The sequence below is a fragment of the Paralichthys olivaceus genome, chromosome 19 (assembly GCF_024713975.1).
Source record: "Paralichthys olivaceus isolate ysfri-2021 chromosome 19, ASM2471397v2, whole genome shotgun sequence".
NCBI lineage: Eukaryota > Metazoa > Chordata > Actinopteri > Pleuronectiformes > Paralichthyidae > Paralichthys > Paralichthys olivaceus.
The window spans coordinates 1,383,314-1,409,997 of NC_091111.1; the positions used below are offsets into that span (position 1 = coordinate 1,383,314).

Genomic DNA, 26,684 nt, shown 5'->3' on the forward strand with positions numbered 1-26,684 from the left:
ATGGCTGTCAAACAATGCCCCACAAATCCTAACCCAGACATAATCAGGATACACCTTTTTGATCACAAAATTAAGAGTATGAATGTGGCCAAAGGTGCAGCTGTTAAATTAGAGGATGTAGAACCCTCCTTTACCTCTGCACATCGGCAGTTTTGCTTCTGAAGACCCCCAGTCCCTATTTAACTACCCTTAGGTATTATACAGTATGTCATGACCGCAGCACAGCATGAGCTCAGAATAAAAAACTCAGCAAAATGAAAACGCTTATACTAAACCACTAATCTTTTTATTTGGTTTCTTCTATGAAACTTTGAATCCAAAAAGGGTGTGAGTGATCTACAAAGCAAAACTTACTGAGTGAAAAAAACAAGCATGTAGCAGTGGCAGGCTCAGCAGGCCACGGTGCAGTGTTTTTCCCTACATTGTGGAAACATTAATTGCCAGTTGACAAGCCCCAACACAGACTCTCATTGAGCAGGTACAGTACAATCCATAAGCTAAACTTTCCAAACCAACTTTAGGACAGATAGGTTACATGATAGAGGCTGTTTTTCCAGCCATAAAACATTAAGCAAAAGAGCAGTGTCCAAGTCACGTGACCATGTACATTACTTTCACACCTTATTGGGATAGTGTGCTTGGAAGGAGCCAAAAGCTTTACAAAGTGTTGGCATTCACTGCCAGCAGTGCAGTATTATTCCAAATACTGCCACAGGCCAAGAGGAGGGTGGAGGTTTTACCCAGCCAATCCAAGTCGAGACAATGGGAGAAAAAAAAACTACAATGCAAACCTTTAAAACTGTTATATAAAGCAGTTGGATGCATGACTGAGCAATTTATATCATAGGATAGCACACATTCAGCAAAGTATAGCAGTAGGGCTCTGGCCTGACCAAACACTGAATAGCTGTTGGCTTTCTGCTCCAGATACTGTTATTTATTATTCCCATCACTGCACGTCTGAGTGGATCTTCTTGTATTTGGACAGCCACTAAGACAGCTTTCATTTCTGTCCAGGAAACTCTTCAGATGATCTTCCCAAAACAACAAGCTGCAACAACAAGGTGTGTCGCATCACATGCTGAAAAAATCTGAATGCTGGATGCAAATGACACTTATTTTGTTGGTGAGATTCAGGAAGGGGTAATAAGACAGACAAAGGGATTTTCCTTTGTCTACTGAGGCGGATGAGAGATACAGTTCAGCTACGAGTCACAAAAAGTCCCTACTCTAGTCCTTACCCTTGGTTTAACCCAATACAGTCATTTCACTTACAACTGAAAAAAAACACTCAAAACACTGACAAAATATGTATGCACATGGTGCATGTCTGTGTATGTATATATGTGTACACACACAGGGTTTATATAAATTAACACTAGTTGAGCAACTGTCAAAATTCAGTGCTAGCACATCTAACATTTGCCAGGTGTGGCTAAGCAGTACTACCACCAGAAGCAAGGGTTGGGAGCAGAAATTCCAAATTAGAACCAAAAAAAGATTTCAAAACATTTTATCCTAAAAGATATATATTTTATTTTTGCAAAAAAGTCATCTGCAAGGACATTTCCAACTGGCAGGAGCTTTTTATTCATCTGGCAGAACCTGTGTGTATATCACACATCAAAATAAAAGTACCTGTGTTTTGATTAAAGCTAAGCTTAACTAAGATTTGAACGCTGAGCATGCATGATTAACATCTGAGCAGCAGTGTGAAAGATGGACAGTGGCACACGGTCAAAGTCTGGCAGTACTTTGACTTGTCGTTGCTGTCTCTGTCAAAGCAATGATATGGAACATTGACAGTGTTTGATGTCTTGTGGTTTCCAAGTGCGAGCGTGTCAGCCTGCTCAGCCAGCACAAGCACTTCCAGTCCTGCCTCTTGCAGAGCCAGGGAAAGTGAGCCATGAGACACCAGTCAGGTGTTGTGCACTGAATGCACAATAGTTCTCGCATTTTGCCCCTATAACTCCATTTTATGTGCAATTTTCCAAAGACCTGACCCAAGTCTCAAAGCAAGAAGAACTAAGCCAACGACGATGTAAAGGCAGGTAAATTTAGGTTGTGGCTGGTATTTGGGATGCACTATATATATTGGTCTGATGTATTATCAGCTTGTTAATGGGAATATTACTATTTATTCATCGGAATTGGAAATTATAGACCCCAAAAAATGTCCGATAAACATGATGTGGTCACTGCACACATTCATAGTGTGATAGATGCCAATGTAGGCAACTAATGCTTAGTTTGACGGCTCAGTGGCTGGATGATGATTCCAATATGAAACGGACCTTGTTGCATGCACTCGCATACAGAAGCCTGTCAGTTCTATAAGAGCCTTCATTTTTTAATGAAAGATGCACTGTATATTTTGTTTCAACTTATTGTGTTTAATAATTGACATTTCTGTTCAGGAATATTGTCAGTGCATTTCATTTATTTTGAATTTTTTTGCAAAACATTTGATAAGATTTATGTTACATGAAAGTTAAAGTATAGAGAAACCTTCCTTACTCTCATGCACTAAAGGTACATAAGCTATCCTCAACCATTTCCCTTTTCTTTAGTGAGCTTAATATTCCATGTCCTTTTTTCAGTTTTTAATCAGGCTTTCAGTTCAATAATAGCCTTATTTTATCTGAATTACTATTTCAATACATTGACATTTTAGATGTCAAAATATGTATATAAAATATTCCTTTGAAGGAGAAGTTTTCCTCCTCCACCTTAAGTTGTTTGAGGTTTTCTAATGTACTAATCACTAAAAAACTAAAAGGACACTCAGAACTGGGTCAGAACTGTTTCTGTTGTGTTAACAATGAAATATTAATTCATCCATATATAAACTTCAGGCTATGAACTTCTTTTTAAGAAACATGAAATTATTATCGGTAATGTAAAGCATGTAATCATTGGTATCGGCTGAAAAAAATCCACACCCCTAACGATAAAACCTGCGTTCAATTGTTTGTCCAAACCTCCCATTTACCAGCTGTCAAGTAGTAATTTTGCTCCTGAGCCACAAGCACAGAGGATGTTAGGCGAATACAAAAGCTCTTGAATAGAAACAGGGCCTTAACTTACTACAAAACTTTCAGTTGTTCTGTTTTGGTCAATTAAGGCAGGATGTTTGGCGTCTTAAAAAGGTTGTGAAACAGCTTAAGTGGTTGGTGAACACAGAAGTGTTGCAGGCAGTGAGACCCCTGGACAAATAGAGATAGTCACTGATATGCAGAGAAGCTCTGTTCCTGATCACAGCAACGCTGCACTGTGGAAGCGCACTGAAGTCTGTCCACAACAAAGAGTTACAGGGTGACTCATGAATATGTGGCAGAGGAAACCTGCTGACTGTTACTACAAACCACTGAATAAGAGCTGAGTTGTTTTGTGAGCAAATTTACATTAAATCTTAACGGTTAATTGAACTGAGTGTATGGCCACTGCCCTTCTTAGAACAGCATAACTGTTCTTTTTTGTCATCTCACACAGACGAAAGGAAACCCAAGTTATGTGAAAAGTGATCTGATACCAGTGAGGATTGGGAGGACACCGACTGTTGTGAGTTTTTATAGATTCTCTATATTCTAGCTTTCAGACTGCACTGGAATCTGCAGATCCTGGTTTGTACTTTAACAGCCTTCCACCAGTCCCTGAGATAACAAAGCAGCATACAAAATGCCATAAATACCATACGTAAGTTCCATTTCAATCCCATTCCACAGCCCCACCTTCAAAAGGGAAGTCTCCCTCACACATACCCCGCTTTTACAGTGCTGCAACAATGCAAACACACAAACAGGGAGGGACAAAGAAAACGCCTAAGGCTCCCTTAAAAGTTCAAGTATTTTTTATTTTTTTTTACCTTTTTCTCCTCCTTTTACCTTCATTGTCTTTCTCACCAATGCTCTGGTGAAAATTCATCCTCATTTTCTACTCACCACTATTCCGATGGAGGGGTGGGTGAAGTGTTTGAGTCCACAAAACAGTGCAACATTGTCCACAAAACAGTGCAACACTGTTTACCCCTGAGACTGCAAAAGTGCTTTGTGGACTCAAAGGCTTCACCCACCCCTCCATCATTATATTGGTTTCCTTTAAGGGTAGTTTTCAACTTTGTAAACACTATTAGTATCTACTTTAAAATCATATACCAAAGAAATCACTAAAGATGTAATCGTTTGTTTTTGAATTTTCACACAGAAATCAGTAATATTTATTAAAGATGCACTGGTCACTAAACTGAATAATGAATTGACAGAAAATGTATTCACAACTATTTTAAAGGTTTAGTGTGTAGAATTTAGTGACATCGGGAGGTGAAGTTGCATGTTGCAGCTGAATACTCATCCCACCCTCCCCTTCCAAACATGAAAGACAACCTGTGGTTCAGATGTCATGAAAACTTAAGAATTTGTTTAGTTTTGTCTGGTTTGGACTAAAAAACATGGCCGCCTCCACAGAGCGGACCCCATCTATGTAAATTTAAAGTTTTCAAATATAAAGGGCCCATTCTATGGTAAAGAAAACAACAATTCATACCATTTAGATGAAACACAACTGCTTTCCGTGCTTTGCTCACAGAAACCTCCACTTCAGCAACTGAGAAATAGAAAGCACATCTCACGAGATTCCACCACCAGTATCAGCTGGCCTAGGATTCTAACTGGTGACCTTGAGGCCGACTGCAGCTAGAGCCTGGGTGGTACCACTGTCTCTCAACACTCATTGCGAGGCAATTGAATACAATGAGGCTGCTTGCACTCAGCCGCTTAGCGATGACATGCCAAGTATGCACCAACCAAATCTTCACCCTTTATTGCCTTGCGAGATGCACTTACTGCATGTCATCATGCTCTTTGAAGCATGCAGACTGTAGGACATTAGCCGCACGTCTGTCTTTGGTCAGCTCATTCTATCAGTTTGCTCCACTGCTTGTGGCATTATCTGGTCCACACAAAAAAAATGCCCTCTCTAAGGCTTTTCAACCACACTGTAAACTGTGTCAGGTTTTGGTTGAAGCTAAAATAAGGCAATGGATACTTTAAGCAATGACAAATCTATACATTGATATATTAAGGTAGCGAGATTTGTCCGTTTTTTAAAACAATTAATATTTTACGTATTCTGTATAGTTAGTGTAAAGGCTGGCTATAATTAGCACATTCCTCACTTTTAAAGTTTAGAGCACATAGTGTGTATGGGTGGTGGAGAAGCAGTGAATGATGCATCCCTGCTTCAGTGTATTGCTGGACCTCTGTGTGCTTGGCTGAGGAGGAAACCCTCAGCCGGAAATGCTTCCAGCAGCTGTTAGGAGTATCATTCCCCACCTTGAGGCCAACCAAAAGACAAATAGCAGCCAAGTCACGTGACTGCTCTGCTGCTGGGATACCATTCAGTCTTATTCTAGCCCTGCCAAAACATTCAAGTCATACTTGTTGCCCTCAGTGAGCAGAACCTTCTCACCTACATCAGGGTAACTAACTTGCAATACAACATTGTCCAGCATCATCACAGCTGTCCAACCAAGTTACCTATCAGTGATCAATTTATATTTTGGCATTTATTGAATGGATCAACGGATTGCTGTGCAGTATTTTACAGTTCAAGTACAAATTCCAATGTATTAGATTAAGGCCCAATCCCATTTCACCCCTTCTCCCTACTGCTACCCCTTGTTTACAAGGTTTATCTTGCCCCTTAAAACAGAGTTACAAGGGGTAGAGGTTGAAATATTCCCCTACGAATCGGGACAGCACTTCAAGAAGCCATTACATCATCAGCAGTCGTTGCAAAAACCAAAACATCATCATTTACACCATAGCCATGTCCTCTGATATCCTCCACTGGAGCCATGTTTATGTTTGCTCGCACACATTGCACACAAACTCTTGCCTAAGGGCATGTGCAGGGTGTGTGGGAGCATCGCTACCTCCGATAGTGGACATTTAGGCTAAACACATGGTGTCAATGATACTGTTTCGAGACAAATTTGAGTGTCAGGGCTTACAGACACTTAAATGATACTACAGGAGCAGTATGGAGGCATGTAATTTTTCTTAAGTTTGAAGAAGTGGTCCCCCAGTTACTTATTTTGGATTGGATTTGGCTGCAACGCTGTTTACCCCTGAAACTCCAAAAGGGTTTTGTAGACTGACACACATTCTGATAGTAGTGAGAAGATAAAGAGTGAATTTTCAATTTTCGGTTAACTATACTTTTAACAATAAACATCCCAAGTGGGGTGCTGATAACCCTAACGCCATAAATAGTTCTCAAGATAGGTAAGCTACATATTGACAGGCCGATATTTCTAGAATCAGTAAATAGATTTCAAACTGGCAGGGAACCCCAGGGTAGACTCACTACGTGCTGGAGAGACTATATATGTGTTTATCTTTGTCGTCAATCTTTCTTTGTTATCCAATATTGACTTGAAAATGCAAATGATAAAGACAGTTTCAAGGCAAAGTATCTGAGCAGCTGCCGAGAAACACATTGAGTCAGCAAACTGATCAACAACCATATTAATTATAAAACATTATTAGTAGATGTTCTACAAGTTGTTCACTGCACAGTAATGCAGGATCATTTTTATGCAAGCATGGTTCTCTTCTACCATACACCCACAGTTGGTCCATGTGCAATGTGTGCAGGCTTGTGCCTGCTGGGAGGAACAACACAGTGGCCGTGGTTCTGCCTAGAATGGCACCAGCAGGTGTTCCTTGGAGGGTGCCAGCGCCAGCCTGCCTGATACACTACACAAAAATCTGCCAAACCACACACACACAGATACACACCAAAACCCAAGGCAGAACATTTCTCTAAGAAGTACCACTGCAGAAAGAATGTGTTGTGCCACCACTAAACAGGAGTGGGGGATGGACTCAGGTAAGTTGGGAAGAGGGTCATTTTTTAGAAATATGTCAAACAAACAGTTTTTACCCAGAATGGTCTTCTCCTGTACTGGATCTCTGGTTAGTTATAGAAACTTATTTCTGTGTTAAACAAATCAGATGCCTCTGTACGTGACAGTTCTGAGTGAGGCTTCCACAAGCTTTACTAGTGAGTCTTCGCAGTGCTATTGTGCAATCTGCACTGGATGAAAAAAAAGATTCCCCTGAAATTGTTACGACAAGTCAGTTTTTAATTGTTTTTTTTACTTCCTCTGCTCAGGTAGATGTGTCTGATAGTAGATTTAAAATGTTGCCAAACATTTGCAAATGTACAATCTAATTTAACAGACCACTACTAGAGTAAGAATTTCCCACACAGGAGGCAGTTGCCCTTGGCAAAGCTACACTGAACCACAACAAACAAAAGCTTTTCTTCTGGGTGGACTCCGTTGTCCACCACGCCCTGACAATATGTTTTCAGAGTGAGGCTGGAAGGGAGAATGAGAGCCTAAGGCCCACGCTATTTCTGATAGGACACTAGATCAAAGCCCTTTCCCATCCTTAGTGAGCACAAAAAAACCTGAGAGAGATGAAAGACCATCAACAGACTGTGGGAGAAATGATGATAGACAGAGCAGCCTCTGTATGGCATTTTACAAATAAAACCAGCTTTCTGTGCTATGGCTGCAAGCTGAAGTTTGGAGTGAGAGGGGATGTGGAGCCAGAACCTGCCCACAGGATAAGCACAGGAGTGATAAGACAGTCTACAATGTCCATCCTACAGAAAACAAGCTGAAAACAAAACTACCTGCTCCGTATTCAATCTGCATTAACAGTAATTATGATCATCTACACAGATAAATAGATTTATCATTCTAATCTGTACTGTCTATTTAGTCTGACATACGCTGTTATTATTACCAAATCACAATCATAGTAATAGTGACACAGCTTTCAGACAAACACTGAACTACAGAGATTCTCCATACTTTCTCCGGAGTAAGTGCATGTGTGAACACCAATGTCAGAGTGAAAGGCTCCACATTATTTGTAGACTTTATCCGCCTGGTCCCCTAGTATAAAGTCCGCAGAAGGGGAGAAAAAAACCCCACAAAAAAAGCAGTGTCACACATGTAGAGGACACCAACAAAAAGGTCAAGAGAGTTTGTGGCGATAAAGGTCGACAGGTCTGTGTGTAGTCAAGAAAATCATGTGATCTCTGCAGCAGAATTAATATCTCTCTTCCTGCCTCTATCTGCCACACCCGGCTCCACCACCTCTCGCCTGAATAATGGAGGACTTGTTGCTGTTGTGAATGCGTCTGTGCAGATAACCCTCTGCTGTGTTGTGCATGTGTGAAAAGCTAACTGCGGGTAAAGTCTGGACCCAATTTTGATGAATCTGATTAGACATTAAAAGATATTATGCTTTTAAAAAACAATCTTTGTTTGTGGAAGACTTAATTTGTAATGCAGGGAGTCTACCAAAAGGTTGCTTGTCTGCTTAAAGACAGTAGTAGGCATTTGATCTATAAATACAAATCATAGATGTGTAATCTATAGTATCTGTGTCAAATCAAGTCTCATGCCTAGTAAAGACTCAGACACAGTTTATGCATAGTAGGGAAAAAATGCGATTGCCAGTTGCTTGACTGTCACTCCATTTACACCTCCATTAGAATGTTTTTTGTTTTTCAGACTGGGCTGATATGGACAAAATATGACCAGATGGACGTGCAGGTACAAAAGGACACATGGCGGATTGTGATCCTATCAGCCAAACCACCTCCACAGTTTGTCCTGGTACTCAAATCTGTCCTGAGCAATCTGATCACAAGTGGAGAGCCCGAAGTACAGATGTGAACGCACACTTATTCGCCTTCAATGCATCTTAGGATCCAATTCCAAATTCTCTTCTCGGTGTCCATGCATTGAGAAATTCGTTGCATATGCAACATCAACAACGGGCACATCTGTATACTCAGACTGGATAAAAACAACATAATTTCGTCTTTGTTAACAGAAATGATGAACTTTTTGCATATAAACAGGAAACATTAGATGAGATCAAAATTTGGGGCTTTTCTGAAGTAAGCTGTGAAACATTTGTCGGTGGCAGCCTGCACATGCACCGAACCACGAACCCAAACTGAAACCGCGGTCAAGACTTCCACGGTTTTGATTCTCGATACGCAAGGGCCCTGTACATATTATACATAAGAACGCTGTTGTTTTTGAAGCGGCATTGACCCTTCTCTTTCTGTTTACTTTCCTTAGTTGTTGGTTTATGAAGAGGGATTATTTCTGTTGCATCTGTTTTTCGTGGTTTGAACTGGATTGAAATGAACTGTATTGGACTTGTGGGGGAAAGTCAAACAGACTTTGTAAATAGACTAGGGCTATAACAATTCTCCAACCGGAACCGAATCCACGTCCAGAAGATGAAACGCAAAGATGGCAAGAAAGATGATGACACACACACACACACACACACACACACACACACACACACACACACACACACACACACACACACACACATCTCAGACTGGGTTAAAACAACAGACCTTGTAATGCATATAATTTTCTATTTATTTTGTTTCATATCCATTTTACTACATGAATTAGTCCAAATTGTTTTTATTTGTTTAGTTTATTTGCTTTTGCTTGTCAACACGATGTCAATAAAAAACGTACAGAATAAATACAGTTTTATTGACTAGTAGTTGTGGGTCAGACCACACCTGTAGGGTTTCCTGACTGCCTCTTGCACAATTAAGATGCTATTGCGTTGAGAAAATCTGGCCACAAATAGACGTTTGAGAAGACGTTTATTAAAGGATTCAAAAGAAAGAACTAAATATGTCAAGGAATACAAAACAAAAAATATATTTTATTGGTAAACTAACAGAGGAATGGCAATGGTTGGGGTGGATCCTCAACACACCAGCAGGTTAAGGAGATGGGAGCAAAGGGATGTTACCAAACATCGTCCTGCTGGCAGGACTCCTGCTTCATGCAACTGGAGCAGCAACAGGCCCATCTTCCGCCGATTGTCAGTTCTACTCTCAAATGACAAGTCCACAGCAGAGCAGACAAACACATGGAGGATTGAGGGGCTTGTTCGCTCTGCCACACAGTTCAGGGCTTCTTCCAGGTTGCCATTTGTGAGATAATTAGTAATTATCATCTCTGAATGATCTTCTCCTCCTCTTGTCCACATTTGTCCAAGTTTAGCAGTGGCTTTTCATCCACAGTGGGCTCAAACTGTGACTGCTCTTTGGAAGATATCACAGGCCCAAAGATAACGGGCTCCCATGATTGCGGTACAATGGGCCTGTTGCATGGTTCCGGCAACATGTTGATCTTTTCCTTCTCTTGGCGATGGGAGACTGATGCTTCATCCTCGGCCTAAGGAACTCTGCCGCCAGTCAGCCATGGGCATCTTCTCTTAAAGGGGTCTGCTGTTGTCTTTAACATCAGAGAAATCCTGGAGGATGTCTTCTCATTCTCAGCAATAACATGCATTTGGTCATAGAATGAGTCCATGACCTGCTTGGCAGTGACTATCTCCAGATTCATGCCGATAATCTGGAGGAGCTCACACAGGCACTCAAGAGACTCTGCATCTTGGTTCTTTAGGAGACTCTTAATGCAGCTGTGCATTACAGCCTTGCTCAAGATGTGAGCGAGAAAGAGCTCCCCTATAAATTTGATTGTACCAATGGAGTGCTGAAGTGTAGCGTCTTCCAGCTCTTTCTTCATTTGCTTCAATCCTCTCTCGCTCTTCTCAACAGTGTTGTCTTTGCCAAAGATGCTTTTATACTCTGCGTGGCAGCGTCTGGCGAGCAAAATACTGAAGCTGACAGAGGTTGTTGAGTCAGCTGTGCATTGGAACTGGACCTGAGGAGAAGAAAACATGAAACATGAACAAAACCTTGTTAAGACTAATTCAACTCACATGTCGTGAACAACATTGTTTTTATCCAAAAACTTGAGATAAGAAAAGATAATTATTTGCCTAAGTATATCAGCAAAGGGGATAATAGAAATATTAACATCACTGAGATTATTAAACATATAGAAAACAGAAAAAGAAATCATTCATAAAATGTAAATAGAATATATATATACACTGTAAGACGATTGCATTGTCATAGATGCATGACCTACCTTTGGGAGGCTGCTGCACAGCCTGGCATAGAGCTTTGCAGAGTGTGGTCCCATAATGGCCCTCTCAAAGATGAGGTTGACCACTTCCTGCAATTTCTCCTCTGTGTTCAGCCTCAGTTCCTTCAGCTGCGTCACTGAGGCCTGGAAGGTTTTAGGAGTCAGGCTCCTTAGGATGCTTTTAACAGCCCTGATGAGCTCCTTGTTCTTGAGCTGCTCATCCACCTCATCTACCTCGGGGGGACATCCAAAAGTGACTTTCACTTGTGGACACTCTTTGGACAAAGCAGAGCCCACAAAAACGACAGGCTTGCTTTGAGTCGGTCCTCCCTTCTTGCTCCTTAGGTTAGATGAAGCCACGGCGCTCTTCTTCCTTGAGGAGGCTGAGGGCTCCACAAAAACAACAGGCTCCCTTTGGCGGATCCTTCTCTTCTCTTTGTGGGACAGAGGAAACTTCCTGACATAATCTGCCATGCTTTTTAGTTTTCAAGACCTTTTTGTTGGTGTTGAATTAAGTAAAGGTTGAAAGCAAGCTGCCTCCAAAAAACAGGGTAAACCAAGCAAAATGCGGTGAGTATACAAAGTGAACCAAGCCAAGTAAGCCAAGTACACCTAGTGAGAACTGAACTTTAAACAAAGTGAACCAAGCCAAGTAAGCCAAGGAGACCAAGTGAGAACTGATCTTTAAACAAAGTGAACCAAGCCAAGTAAGCCAAGTACACCTAGTGAGAACTGAACTTTAAACAAAGTGAACCAAGCCAAGTAAGCCAAGGAGACCTAGTGAGGTGTGATCTTTGATGTGTCATGGTTTAATCTCTTTGATACCACTTTGTCTCTGATGCTATGATGTGACCCAAATCAATGCGGGGTGGGTGTGGCTGGTTTTGTGTGTGTGTGTGTGTGTGTGTGTGTGTGTGTGTGTGTGTGTGTGTGTGTGTGTGTGTGTGTGTGTGTGTGTAATAATCCAATAATTATAAATAAGTTTTTAAATAATCAACATTTAAAAATATATATTGTGGGTGTAACTTACTTTAATATAAATGTAATTTACTAATATAAAGGCTTAGTTAGGCTGCTGGTTGTGGAAGTCTCTAAATCAATTAAAAACAGTTTAACTCACATTTAAAGACCCTTTGAAAGGTTTTAAAGGTTCAGTGTGCAACAAGCTTGTAACATCGTATCAAACTCTGAGCTTCCTGAGAGTGAGGAGAGCTACAGTGGCCCTCATGCGTCAAAACGGCGATGACCTCACTGAGCTGACTTCTCTGCAGTGATGAGGAGGAGTCCATAATGTTACTTGTGTATTTTGTACGTAAAGAGTAGTTAATAGTTTACATGTAGAAAATATGTTACGACGCTGGGGTAGTGCTTTATTACTGACATTAGTGTTCACATCTTACTGAGTAATGTTACTGTAACATTAGCTGTTCAGTACACGTCAGTCACTTAACAATTATTATAAGAATACTTTATGTTAGAGTAATATTTTGTCGTTTTGCATATAAGACAGTCTGCAATATCCATCAACTCAATGCAGATCCAATTCCAAATTATCTTCTCAGTGTCCATGTGTTGAGAAATTTGTTCCATACGCAACATCAACAACAGGCACATCTGTATACTCAGACTGGATAAAAACAAAATAATTACATCTTTGTGAACAGAAATGATGAACTTATTTGCATATAGAGACATTAGATGAGTCACAGAAGATGCATATTAATGCAAGCTGTGAACAGGGCCATTGAGAAACATTGAAAACAAGTGTCAATGCAAATATATGGCCATTCTACAAATATGTGGGTTTGAATATGACTATTTGAAAGTAACTGCTACGCAGGAAGCAGCAATTAGTCAGTGAACATACAAAGCACTCCTCTCAGTCCTCATCAATGGACAGCAGTCAAGACAAATGTTGATGGAGTGGAGACAAGACCAACTGGTTGCTTTCACTTTGGTCAAACAAAAGTATACAAGGCAAATTTGGCAATTCATCACACAACTGGCTTCTTCTTCTTTCCCTCATATAGCAAACAAATACAACATAGCGTTATGGAGAGCAGGATGTGTGGAGAGCTTAACAGAACAATAAGATCTCAATTTAAATACTTGAATCAATTTAAAATCATATCTGTATACGAAAAACATTACAATGCCAGGTGTAAATGGAATCATATGATGGTCATTTTTGGCTTTATGAAGTAAGCATTTCTCGGTGGCGGCCTGCACATGCGCCATACCCAAACTGAAACCGCGGTCTAGACTCCCACGGTTTTGATTCTCGATACGCAGGCGCCCTGTACATATTATACATAAGAACGCTGTTGTTTTTGAAGCGACATTGACGCTTCTCTTTCTGTTTACTTTCCTTAATTGTTGGTTTATGAAGAGGGATTATTTCTGTTGCGTTTTTCGTTGGTTGGAATGAACTGAAATGAACTGTATTGGGCATGTGGAAACTCTTGTAAATATACTAGGGCTATAACAATTCTCCAACCAAAACCGAATCCGCGGTCCAGAAGATGAAACGCAAAGATGGAGCTGCGACATGTCTCCCTGCCCAACCCCACACACTGCCACAGCTGCAGGTGCAGCCTGACTCCAATCAATTCCAATGCGTAATCTGAACCAACACAGAAGTGAGTAGTATCTTCAGAGCAATGAGTGTGGAGGTCAGAGAGGATTGTCTGTTTTAGTTAGGTGGACTGTTTATACCTTATGGAGTTTCCAGATAAAGGTAACGCACGCACGCTGCTGCTCACTTCTCTCTCTCTCACAGACTCAGCCGATGGCTCTGACCCGTCAAGAGACTCTCTGCATCTTGGTTCTTTAGGAGACCACATGTTCTTTTTCATGTTTGGAAGGGGAGGGTGAGATGAGGGGTGTTGTGCTGCAACATGCAATTTCAACACTCGAAATCACTCAATTCTACACTGTACCTTTAATATTTTTAATAATGCACAAAGTGAGAGGTTTCTTGCAGTTTAGAGCTTTAGTTCTCTGAGAATTTCTTTCATATTCAAGCAAAATCGGTATTATACAATGATAACTGGATGTTGATACTAGTGTGCATGTAAACGCAGTCTTTGTTTCACCATCAAAAGGGGCCAGTTTACAGTAAACTGAACAAACACAAATCTAATTATAATTCAAACATTACCACTGCTCAGAGGTGTGATTACATCTTCCATAAAAACTATGAAGTAACCCACATTTGATACCAACACACTATTTGGTTCTAATAATATGCAGGCTTCTGCACCCCCCAAATGTGAAAACACAAACTGAGGTGTTTCTCAGAGCAATGCACGATGAGAGGAGGCATTAGTGTCACTCATACACACACATCCTGCTACAAAGGCTATGGTCTGCATTACTGTGAGGAGCAAAGAGGCCAAAGATAACGACTGAAGAATCTTCCTGTATACTGTCATTCAAAAATCAGCAGGTCAGTTACACGTAACACTGGAAAAGATCAGTGGATTTGTGGATAGAGGAGAAAGTCAATAAGCAACTGAATGGTTACTTATGAGTGTAATTAATGTGAGTGCCTGTTTGTCAGTGCTAAAAAGCGCTGGTCTGCTTTGCAGGTGGGTTTTAGGAAAAGTTGCATAGAGCCAATTTGAAATCTGAGATATGTTTTCTGCTTGAAAATTCAAAACAGCTATTAACTTGTGTGGAGGAATGTGACACAGCTGGCAGCTTTAGTCTTTTTTGTTGAACCAAGATGGTGATAACATTAACTTTTAACAATTATTTGTAAATGAGAAATGCACTGTTTGGAGAAAGTAAAAAAAATTTTTTTACAAAGCGAGTACTAAGAAATTAAATTTTACTTGCAAAATTTCTGAGGTGACTTTGGCCCAATCCCATTTCAACTCTTCTCCCTACCCCTTGTTTTCGAGAGTTATCTTGCCCCTTGAAACGTAGTCACAGGGGTTAGTGGTTGAAATCTTCCCCTACAAATTGGCACAGCTCTTCAAGAAGCTGTTACATCATCAGTAGTCGTCACAGAAAACAGACATGTCATCAGTGGTCGTCAATGTAAACAGACGAGACAAAAAGAGATCTTAAATAAACCAATACTATTGTTTGCAGTTACTAGTGAGTAAACTATAATATCCAAAAAACATATGTGCTAATGCAGGTGAATTAAGTGCATCGTGTATCTTCAAAGAGGGTGACATGAAAATATGGGATTATCATGATTTTTTTTAAGGTTGTTACCATACTATGAAACTATATTAAACGATTAAAGATGATACAAGCATTATCATCACACATACAAAAATCAAATGTAAAAATGCTGATTGTAAACTAAATCTACAATTAAATCTGATTACTCTTATTTTCTGACACTATTGCATGTTGAGTTGCTTGAGGTGCCTGGGATTTAAGATTTTCATTGCCAACATGTACGTTGTATCTGTTGTGCAGATGGCAATAAAACCTTTGAACCTTGATTCTTGTTAATTTTGTTTTCTAACCGACCCTGTTTTGTCAAGTTCAGTCGTGAAACCTGATGGTTCCTGAATCTTTTTTTTATGTGAAAATAAATCACACTGAAAACGGGACAACAGGAAATAAACTAGTTTTGTGTGGACTCAGCTACTTGTATGCAAATATGATGCTGTTGTGACAACACATTTTCTTGTCATTCAGAAGTAAGAGCCACCTAATCCTACAGATAGCACTAACAAAGTCAGTCAGCTGCACTGCTGTCTTTCCGAAAATGCCTGTTTAACACACCAGCAACTCTGGTTCCAATTAGTTTAAATGGTACATCCAAAGGGAGTCGGCAGAGCAGCTCCACTAAACTCATTTAATTGATAGCGGGGTTTCTGTAAAGGAAACTTGAAAAACACTTCATTAGCATGAAAAGCTCCTCTTTAATTATTCCACTGCATTTCAGTCTGATTTACTGCTGTTACTATCTTGAGTTGATTTATAACCTATTCACTCATTAAACTTTGGTATTTTTGTAGCCTTGTCTCCGAACTTAGGCTAATAAATAATGATGAGCAATTGAGTTTGTAGTTCTTCATTCACACAAATCACTGACATGGGAATATTTCAGTTTTCTTGCATTCATCACTGACAATAATATGATATGCAAACATAATGCTTTCGTCAAGTTTTAAATGTTAACAGTGAGTTGAAAAATATCCAACCTACAATTCAGAAATATACAATAGTATTATAATGGATTTTAGTAGGCCATTATAAAATATCTGACAGTGAAAAGAGTGAATAATATCTGTCATTCTGTAGAACAAGCATTAGATTGAAATCCACATGATGCACGATTTGGATTGACTTTGATTCCAGTTCAGGTTGTGACAGCTCTGTGTAGCATTTTGTAACAAAACAATTTGTGCTGAATACATACAATTACAACATAAACGTTTCAGTTCAGTGCAGCAGCAAAGCATCAAAGAGTAGCGGGGTAAAATCACATGACTAGAGGAAAGTTGACAGGTATGGTAGACAATTCGGAGTCAAAGTGTAAGGCTAAAACACCTTTCAAAGATAGATCGAAGTAAGCGCTCGACACATCTTTTCATCATCTTATCTTTGACATTGGTGTTTTGTGAGTGTATTACCCCGTAGGAAAATTTCCTCATTGTGCCCTCCCTAGTTCAGTGTAAAAAAGCAGAGCAAGCATAACGAAAGGACTTTTAAATGGCAAACTGGCAATATAGCTGGATCTAGATTAAAAAATGGATGAATGCAAAAAGAAAAGCTTTAAAGTCTTGAGGAAATAAACCAACCCAAGTAGCTTGTGGTCTGTTCTGCTTGTGACAGAGGATGTGTCAGTTTAGAGAAGCTGGGGCTGGGACTTTACAGGAAAAGAAAAGCATCAGAGAAGAAACCCAGAGGCCAGGTCAAGGGCACAGAGATGGGGGAGGGTTGTGCACACTCAGTCTTTGTATAGGATGTGGTTCTTCATTCCTTTCTTGTTTACTGATGCACGTATCAAGAGAGAGGCTGCAGAGTATGCAAAGGATTCAAAGGTATGACTACAGAGGGCCATCAAAGTGGAACTACATCTGATGTGCACGGCGTTACGATAACAGAGATTCCTGAAGCAACATTGACCCAAATTGCCCAAATTATGTTGAAAGTACTTTTTTTTTTATTCAATGCTTGCTGTTCTATGAACGTTAGATCTCTACTGACAAATGTGGATCTACAAAATGTAAGCTACTACAGTCTGACCAATCCAGCAAGAGCGATGCAGAGAACAAATAAATTTTATCTTTGACGCAACACAGGCATTTTTCACACATAACTTGCAGATAAAGTTTGGAGCAGTTTGCTTTTCACACATGAACAATGCATTGAGAGGTTCTCTGCACTGATGCGTTCACGACAGCAACAAATCCTCAGCATTATTCAGGCGAGGGGTGGTGGAGCCGGGTGCAAGCAGGCAGTGGCAGGAAACAACGTAATAATTCCACTGCGCTGATCACATGATTTTCTGGACAACACACAGACACTGCATCGGCTCTTATTGCCACAAACTCTCCAGACATCTTCTTCTGTGTCTGTGTGTGGCTCCCCTTTTTCATGGCAAGATATTTGATTTTTCTTTAATTTTTGCCCCCCCCCCACTCTCTCGCAGTGAATCCAGCAGGGAAACTCCTGACGTGTTCTCACATTGGATTCTCCCAACTTTATGCTGACTTCATACTAGGGGGCCAGGCAGATAAAGTCTGCAGATAATCCGGAGGCTCTCACTCGATCATTTGTGTTCACACGTGTACCTCCTACGGAGAAAGTGCAGAGATTTTCCAGAGTTCAGTGCATGTCTGAAAGCAGCTTATGAGCCCGAGTTCCACCACAGCCCATCAACATATGCACACACTTCAGAGTCATTCGATTAGACCTTCCAATATCCACATATTGGAAGGTCCAGCGGTGCACCTCGGCTGGTGCCTAGCAGCTGACTTAGAACTGGTGCGGACCAGGGGAATCCGACTGTTTAATTAAAATATAGCATGACCACATCCTCAGAGGAGAGACCATGATTAAAAGTAGAAGCATCAAAAAAATACAATAATATGTAACACATCCAGAAATATATACTGTCTTTGAGTCCATTTGTCCTTCGATTTCCTCAAAAACCTCTCCCATCGACTTCAACCTTAGCAGGTGTATTTCTGAGGGCCCTATGATGCGCGGTGTAAACTGTCAAGTGTTCCGGACAAGCAAATGTCCAGACTCCATCCCATTAGCCCATGTAATTTGACAATGCCACGCACCAACAGTCACAGTCTGTTCAGCCTGTTCAAAGGCACTAAGACCCAAATGAATGTGCCCAGAAAGTAAAAAGGAGACTGTCCGTTGCACTAGACAGTAAAAATATGTTGAGTATAACATACAGTGGCTTAGTGCACTGGGAGCATCACCTCTGTCTTTACATCAATCCATATCATTATGATCTAAACCCTTGACAGTTTTCTCAGTCATTACCTAATCTTCATTTCCTTATCTGCATTAACCTGTGAATTGCTCAAACATCTGTGCAGTTAGTCAGTTTGACAAACTTGGCTTGTCATCACTTGTGTTGAACAAATGTCTCACTTGTGGATGAGTGTAAAATATTGTGTCCATAGCAGAGGGTATCACAAATGTCTGGTAAATAAAAATGAGCACGGAGTCCTTAGATACACTCTAGGGTTATGACTGCTCATTTTCCACTTGATTGATTTCAGTATAAAAACAACATTAAACACTGATGCTGGACTTTTTTTTGACTTCATTTTGGTATTTTGTAATTTATTGGCAGGCATGCTGTGCTGGTAAGTCACTCTGAATGAACACACATATATAAATATATATATTAACATTTTCTAATTTATCCAGATTGTGATTCAAATGATCCATTATCGATTCTTGAAATCCCAAAATCATTCTTCACAGTTGTGCTCTCTCAGTAAACATGCACATCTGCTCCAAATGATATGTGCATGCAATGTTTACTTGATGCAAGTGGTTCAGTTACGACTAAATAATTTGCAAAATGTCTGTTTTGTGGAAACCAAGTTAATACAACATGCACAGATTATTGTAAATTGAAATTTAACAGAGGAAAGTTGGCATGGTGGGGAATGGTAATATTGAAACAGACTGCCACAAATAAATCAATGTATGGGACACACTGAGATATGGCATCTATAAAGGGGGCACACTGCAAAGGTACTGTGCATACTATCGATCTGTGTTTGCTGAAGACATATTATCCCTGGCTACAAGGTATAACTGTGGAAGTAAACTCAACAGTGTGTGGATTCTACTTTATTCAGTGTCTCCCTGCTGTGTAGCTAATACTAGCTAACAGCTGTCTGTACATATCAGGCTGATGTCTTGTCAACACAAACAGTGCAGATGAATAAGTGAACAGACTATTAGTTTCTGTCCTCTCTGTGCTCTAAGTGATCATTAAACCTCATGTCTGTATGAGACATTTATTCTTCAAAGCATGCATTTATTCAATTACTTTACAAGGAAAACAAATCCTTGGCCCACAGCTGTATAACTAAGAAATGTTTATAGCCTTCAATGTGCTAGTGAAATTTAAGTTCTCAATTGGTATTTATTTAATACTAGTGCAGTGCCCATTCCAAACAGGTATGTTAAGATCGGGCTCTTAGCTTGGCCTGTGGCAATGCTAGGTGCAGCTTTCTTTCTGAAATGCTCAAGTGACCTGCATTAATTTAACCACGCCAAGTTAAGACCGCCTGTGTCTGCAGAACCAGGAAGCTGCGCCACCCCTGCTGCATAATGACTTGTTCACCCTGAACACCCTGTCGTAATTTACAACACCACTTTGTTGATGAGTCCCAGATACAGAGCACTGGTTCCCTAATTATTCAACTTCTATTAATATTAAACTTGCTTGTCTAAATGGCACTGCACTTCCTTGTGCCTTAATAATACATATGCCAGGTGTGAAGCCGGTAACATGAACAGTTCTTGAGATATGCATTCCACATACAGACAGAGATTCCTGGAACTAGTAGATCTTTAACTGAATCATCAAGAATTTAATCAAATGAAATTGGAAGAGCGGTTTCAATATCTAGTTGCCAATAGTGTCAAACTCATGTTAACATTATCACTGCTGAACGCTAGTGAAAGAAACATGACACCCGGTTGGACGTGCAAACTGAAGGCTTGTTGCCTCCATCAGTTACTTCTGTGACTCTTAGCCATCTCAGTCACAATGCAAAGAGTTATCTACGGCTCTGGAGAGAGAGCATATTTAATTGATCTTAAAATAAGCAAATATTTTTATCCTGAAACTAAAAATTGTTTTTCCCAAAGCAACTACAGCAGTCAAGCCCTCCAGGAACCTGGAGGAAACCCTATTATTTATTAATCCTGTTGTCCACCACGTGTACATGTAACGTGTAAGGCAACATCTATACTACTTGAAAACAACCATTTCAATTTAAAATTATCTCTGCCCACACAAATGTTTTAGCTCCTTATCAGTTTTAATCTCCATCCATACTTGCATGCCTGTAATTGCGTATCATATGACGACTCACATACATGAGCCGGTGTACAGACAGCAGAAAAAAAAACTTGAAAATGTGTCTAAAAGTGTGTTCCAATGGGAAAGACAACAATTGCCTTCTTTTAGCAGGTTTGCCTATGTTTGAAAGACATGCATACATTAATTTGATGTAAAAAAAAAAAGGGTTATTGCTGACCAGGTGATCAAGGAAATCAAGCATGCAGAAACTTAAGACCCAGATATTGCATGAGTTTGCTTGCATGTATCAAGTGGCTAGAAACACAATTCCAAATGAATGTTAATGCAGTGTATCATCAATGTGTTAATGGCTAATCGTAAAATTATAATTTGTCCAAGCTTCTTAGTTTATCAAGTTCTTCTGTCTCCATGTAGCAAAAAAAATGACTTAACACAACTATATTTAATCACACTAAGACCTTATCTTTACAACTATAAAGTTCTGCTGATACACAAACTTATAATGAACTTGTGCAAGTGTCATAACTGTGGATAACATGGAGAAGCAATCAAAACACACCCTGCAAAGTGACCAAGCACTGAGCAGGTGACAATTAGAGGAGTATGTAGAGCACCTCAATGCATACAATTTAAACCTTGAACTGAAGAGGACCATGAGCAGTATGTGTAATGGAGGACTCCATTTAAAGCGGAGAAGTCAGGAGAACTCAACAGGGGGAGGGGGCTCCAGTAAGAGCCTCTCTTCCTGACAGCCACACACTGTAGTGGGGGAGGGTTAAAAACACCAAGCCCTCTTCCTCAATGTACAGCTATGGGCATAATGTGATGGATCCTTCCCTCCCATCTAATTGATTCCCATTTGGCATTATAGGGTTTAACTTTCCACTCTTACTTTGAAAAAAACAAACTGAATATTAACCTATGTGGACAAGTCACTGAGCACAGAGCTGCCTAAGAGAACATGTATCAAGTTATACTTGCCTACGTTCAGAGGTTTTAGCCTCTTAAAGAGAATATGTTCTGACACACACAAAAAGGAGAAAGGTACACCAATCATATCCTGGGTTAAACTGACTCTGCACTGTTGATCCAAACTACAAGAATTTGTGCTCCATCCACACACACTCATATGCAGTAATTATACTCCCCTGTGGGTAAGGAACAAACTACACACCCCCACCCTCGTTCTGTGATGACAAGTTGTGCACAACACTGCAAATAAAAAAAAAAATCAGGAAACAGGTTTTTCAGGAGAGACTGTTTAAATGTTGGCAAGGACTTCACGACAACATGCCACAAACTCTGCTCCTTGTAAAAGCTCTCAAAGACAAGTGTTGGTCCTGCTTATTTATTGTAAGAAAGGACACACAACAACTGAGCCTGCTTCTTCACCTCTATCAACAAACACTGAGGCAACTTAGGTAACACTCTTAGATCTGTAGTCTGTGCATTAGTCATGTTGTCTAAAGACATACACACAATGTAATTAGCATCCTGCCATTCTGTATAAGCCCAAGATCCTCACCAAAATCTTGATTTAGCACTTATCATACGAGCTCTGAGCAATCGTTGCTGAGTCTCCAAAGAGTGGCAAATCAGCAAGGCTTCCTAGCAACATATTTGCCCAGCTACAGGCACACATGGTTTCAGTTAGGGGTCTGCACCTATAAACAGTTGGCCATGGCAGCTTATTGGTCAGGAAGTGCAATGTTGACTGCAAGTCAAGAAAGGCACAAGCTGCTAATGACTGATATACAGCCCTACAGTCTAGCTATGACAACACAGTTTAGATTGGAGGTGTTTAGAGGCCGACAGAGAAATGATTGTGAGGGTAGAGAGTAAAACAAGAAGCCTGCATTATAGAAACCACAGTCAAGAAGTGCTATGAGTGCCTAACTTCTACCTGCACAAGAGTAAAACTTATCAGATTTGGGCACGGCAAGGACACTTCCATTTCTTAAATGCTGTTGTTAGAATAAAAGACAGTGTATGAACATATGCCAATTACTTGCCAAAATGTCTGGTTAATATGAAACCCAGTGATACATACCATCAACACACCCTGATGCCAAGTGGACCACCACAAATGGCCAAACACAACGAATTGTAAGAGGCTTTATTACCACACTCTGCATGTAAATAATCTGTCTTGGTGTCACAATCACCAAGTTTGTGTTGCAATCACCATGAAAAGCCTGAGAAAACAAAGATCTTCTGCAAACCAGTAACAGGTTACTAAAAAGGAATGGATTATGTTCCATCAAAGCTTTGAAACAACTTCCATGTCTTCAACAAGTTCGCAGAAAAGAGGACAAATGTTGCAGCCAGTGGCTCATCCTAGAACTTTTATAGTGGCTTCACAGAGACAAAGCACAGGACAGAGAAGACATCATCAAGCTTCTATCAGGAAAAACATATCTCATATAAACTACACAAAGAAAACAACTGAGGTATCAGATGCATGTCCTCTATCAGTTTTAATCACACACATAGATCATCGGATCCATGGGGGACAGAGTCGACAGGTGAAGAGACGCCCTCCACACCTCACACGAGACACATCCACGCAGTTGTAAATAGTGTGTCCATTAGTTCAACATTACAAACTAAGCCAGTGTTTACTGTGGAAGCTCTGTTTGCATTATCTATGAAGCGGACAACACAGTACCAGACCACCTAGCCTGCTAGGATACGACTCATAAGAAAGTTTCCCATGTTCCACAAACTAGCTTCAGTGTTTCAGCAGAGGAATAAATGGCTGACTGAAGTGGCTTTATTTTGACGCCTGGTAGAAATACCTCGGTCTGTGTGGGAGCTGTAGTGAAGCTGCACTTTCGTGATTTAACGTTTCCATCCACCGCTGCTCCTGCGACGTTTCAACGGGGAGCTCAATGGAAAATTAGCCCAACATGGGCTACAAAACATGTAGCGTCAGTCAGCGTCACGCTAAAATAAAAAGACACGACATGTCTATTCACACATATTAATGCTAAATGAGACTCGGGGTGGAAGTCTGCGAACGTGTTTTAAACTTTAGACTGCGGTTTGCAGCTCGGCCGAGTCGAGAGCAGGCTCCAACACTAACTAAGTTAGCTAACTAAGCTAGCTGTCTGCTGTAGACAAAAACTTTTTCCACTTGTGGGAACTTTTTCCTCTCTAACAGCGTGGGGCCGTCCACAGCGGCGCGTCTCGCACAGCTCGAAAACACCGCAACCGTTCTTCGTGGCGCTATTACGGCGGGTTTCTCCTCCGTCGCTAACTGGCGAAGCCGAACTAAATGAAACTTACTTTGCTTCCTCCGCCGCCGCCGCTCCCCGGGCCGCCTTCAACACCCGAGACCGCCGCCGGACCTCCAGAGGGCCGCGGAGCTGGGAGAGGAGTAGCCGGGAGGGCTCCAGCTACTACCAGGCAGACGAAGAGCCAACTGCACCGAGGCCCCGGGCCTTGAGTGTCCTCGAAATAGCGCCAGGGGAGGGACACGGAGCCTCAGCCCTCCGCCGCTTGACAGAGACTCGGGAATACCTTTTTGACAGCTCCTCTTCTTCAGCCCCCCCTCCCCTCGTCGGCCCTTCACTTTTCTCTTTTTCCTCACTTCCAGCAGATACGAATCAAAATACTGTCACAGAATATGGCGGCTGCATAAGCACGCTATTATCGCGAGAGCGACTCTTTTCTTTTTTCACTTTCCTAAAGTTGCTGCCGTGGGAGGAGGAGAAAGTTGTGAGCGAGGTGAGTTGAGCAGTGGATGGAGGTGCTCGTGAGGAGGACACCGATGTGAGGAAGGGTTAGAGAAACAGCAGATATTAAGACAGAGATGTTAGTCCGGCTTGTAGACAGTGTTCCATCTATGTATGTATTATATTTTACCTTTAATCCTGGAGGTCAGAGGTCAACTACAGAACGATCCTTGGGTCCATTGCATTGTTTTGAAGGATAGTTCACAGAAAAATGATCTACTCACCACTAACGGTGATGGAGGGGTGGGTGAGGTGTTTGAGTCCACAAAGCACTAATGGAGTCTCAGGGGTAAACAGTGTTGAATCCAGTACAATTAAAGTAACTGGGGGACCACCTCTTCAAAAAGAGTCCCTGACAGCCCTGACATTCAAATTCAACTCGAGTCAATAAAAGTATGAACTCCTCTCCAAAAGGAAAAGAATATACTCAGGTGTGAGCTACAATTACAGCAGCAAATCAGTGTTCTGACCAGAGAGGAGCTCATAAACCACTTGAGAAGTTTGTACTTTGTTGTCCTGCTGGTGTGAAACACTCACAGTCCAGATGGTTTGGTACAGCATGAGCACGTTGCTCGCACTCTTTAAAGATTAGTCACTTTTGTTCACGTTCCGCTTCGCTGACCTATGGAACTATGGGTCCAGACTGCGAGATCCCGCTGAGGAATGGAATCAAACTTTGAAATGCTTCGTTGTTCCAACATCTCTGTGGCTTGTTAACAGTCTTTCTCATGGGGTGTTGTAGGGGATACGACACCTCCAGAGCACAATGCGTGGAGAGGATTCAGTTCAAACTAGACCACAGGATTAATGGTAATGATTGATTTATAAATATGAGGCTTTTCCCTCAGTCTGATTTGACTAATCCAACTTTGTAAACAGTTGACAAGATTGGATTTGGATGTGCACAGGCTCTTTAGGCTAAGTGCTGGAACAAGCCTAAAAAGCAGAGAGGGAGAATCTGGCAAGTGAGAGCCAAACACAATGTGTTTCTTTATGGAAAGATTGTTAACGCACTTTGTTCGTCCACTCACTCAGGGAGAGGGCTGCCAGGGAGCAATTAGATGTGTGTTCCCACAACCGTTTCATCTTTTTTCAGTCTTTAGTTGAATTAACTTTATATTTTAGTTTCATTCTTTTTCTGGAATGTAGGATGACAACTGATCAAACAGCTGCTCTTAACGCTGTTAAGAGTTTGGAACCGTATTTTCAGAAGGTTCCATCGTCGGAAAGAACTTTTACTAGTTTAATGTTTCAATTATATATTTATTATTTACATTTTGGTTTTAATGTGAATTCATTACGGACGTTTAATGCAAATGATATCACTGTGCGTGAAAGCCCTGTCCTGATGATTTTATTGTGAAACAATAAAAAATCTAATGCAACAGAGGAATTTATATTTTTGAAAAAAACAAATCTTATAAACATTGTTATGCAATAAAAATATGCTTTGATAATATTTGATATAAATGACATTTTTCCTGGGAGTTGGTTACTGAGGCCACATCATGTAAATCCTCAGGGCATTATGGGATTTCATTGGTATTGGTTCAAGATGGTTTTTGATGGTTATTTGATCATGCGTGAATATATGTTGTTCTTATTTCAGGAACTCTCTCAGCAGACTTAAAGAATGCTGTGACTTCAGGTAGAGGATTGATGTTGTGTTTTCATGTAATGAAAGTTTGTCTGAGAAGCAGCATTAAAGGTCCAGTGTGTAAGATTTAGGTGAAAGGGATCTATTGGCAGAAATTTAATGTAGAATAATTCTCATGATGTTTTCACTAGTTCGTTTCATCTAAATTCTATGAATTGTAGTTTTCTTTACTCCAGAAAAGGTCCTTTATATTTAAATACTTTATATTTACATCGAGGGGACCCTCTCTTCGGAGGCCGCCATGTTTTTTACATTAGTCCAGACTGGACAAACTAAACACCTTTTGAGTTTTTATGACAACTGAAGCTATCACAGGTTCTTTTTCATGTTTGGAAGGAGAGGGTGAGGTGAGGGGTGTTCAGCTGTAACATGCAACTTCAACACTAGATATCACAAAATTCTACACACGGTACCTTTAAGTTCAGAATGCATCTTGTGTAGATTATATCAGTTAAGGTTCACTCTGTGTAGATGTTTGTATTGAGTAAATTGTAGTTTTGAGTTTTGGCACATCAGTACATGTTATTGCACATGTGCATTCAGGAGTTAATGTCTGTAGTAACAGCTGGATCTTTTTGTCAGCCCACCCATGTGAAATTGTTTGATTGGATGTTTGTACATTTTTGTAATTTTTTCAATGGCTATGAATTTGAGTGGATTGAACATAGAGACAGTTTTCGCACTGTCATATGCTAAATTCTCTTTTTGAACAGTGTTTCG

The 26,684-nt window shown here is 40.6% G+C and overlaps 2 protein-coding genes across 3 annotated transcripts in view; both read right to left on the reverse strand.

Annotated features, from left to right (window-relative positions):
* tab2 (TGF-beta activated kinase 1 (MAP3K7) binding protein 2) overlaps positions 1-24,239 on the reverse strand; it is a 45,759-nt gene extending 21,520 nt beyond the window's left edge. Inside the window, exon 1 of one of the 2 annotated variants that reach the window (XM_020091878.2) lies at positions 23,859-24,239. The gene's annotated coding sequence lies outside the window, so the exon portion shown is untranslated. The remainder of the gene's footprint in view (positions 1-23,858) is intronic. The other variant, XM_020091876.2, reaches the window with a different exon arrangement.
* Positions 10,159-11,683, reverse strand: LOC138405672 (eukaryotic translation initiation factor 4 gamma 1-like). Its single transcript, XM_069515688.1, has 2 exons — positions 11,069-11,683; positions 10,159-10,798 (listed from the first exon to the last, which is right to left on the reverse strand). Exons 1-2 carry the CDS (start codon positions 11,537-11,539, stop codon positions 10,307-10,309), a joined length of 963 nt encoding a protein of 320 aa, XP_069371789.1. The 5' UTR covers positions 11,540-11,683; the 3' UTR covers positions 10,159-10,306.
* Positions 24,240-26,684: the final 2,445 nt, after the last annotated feature.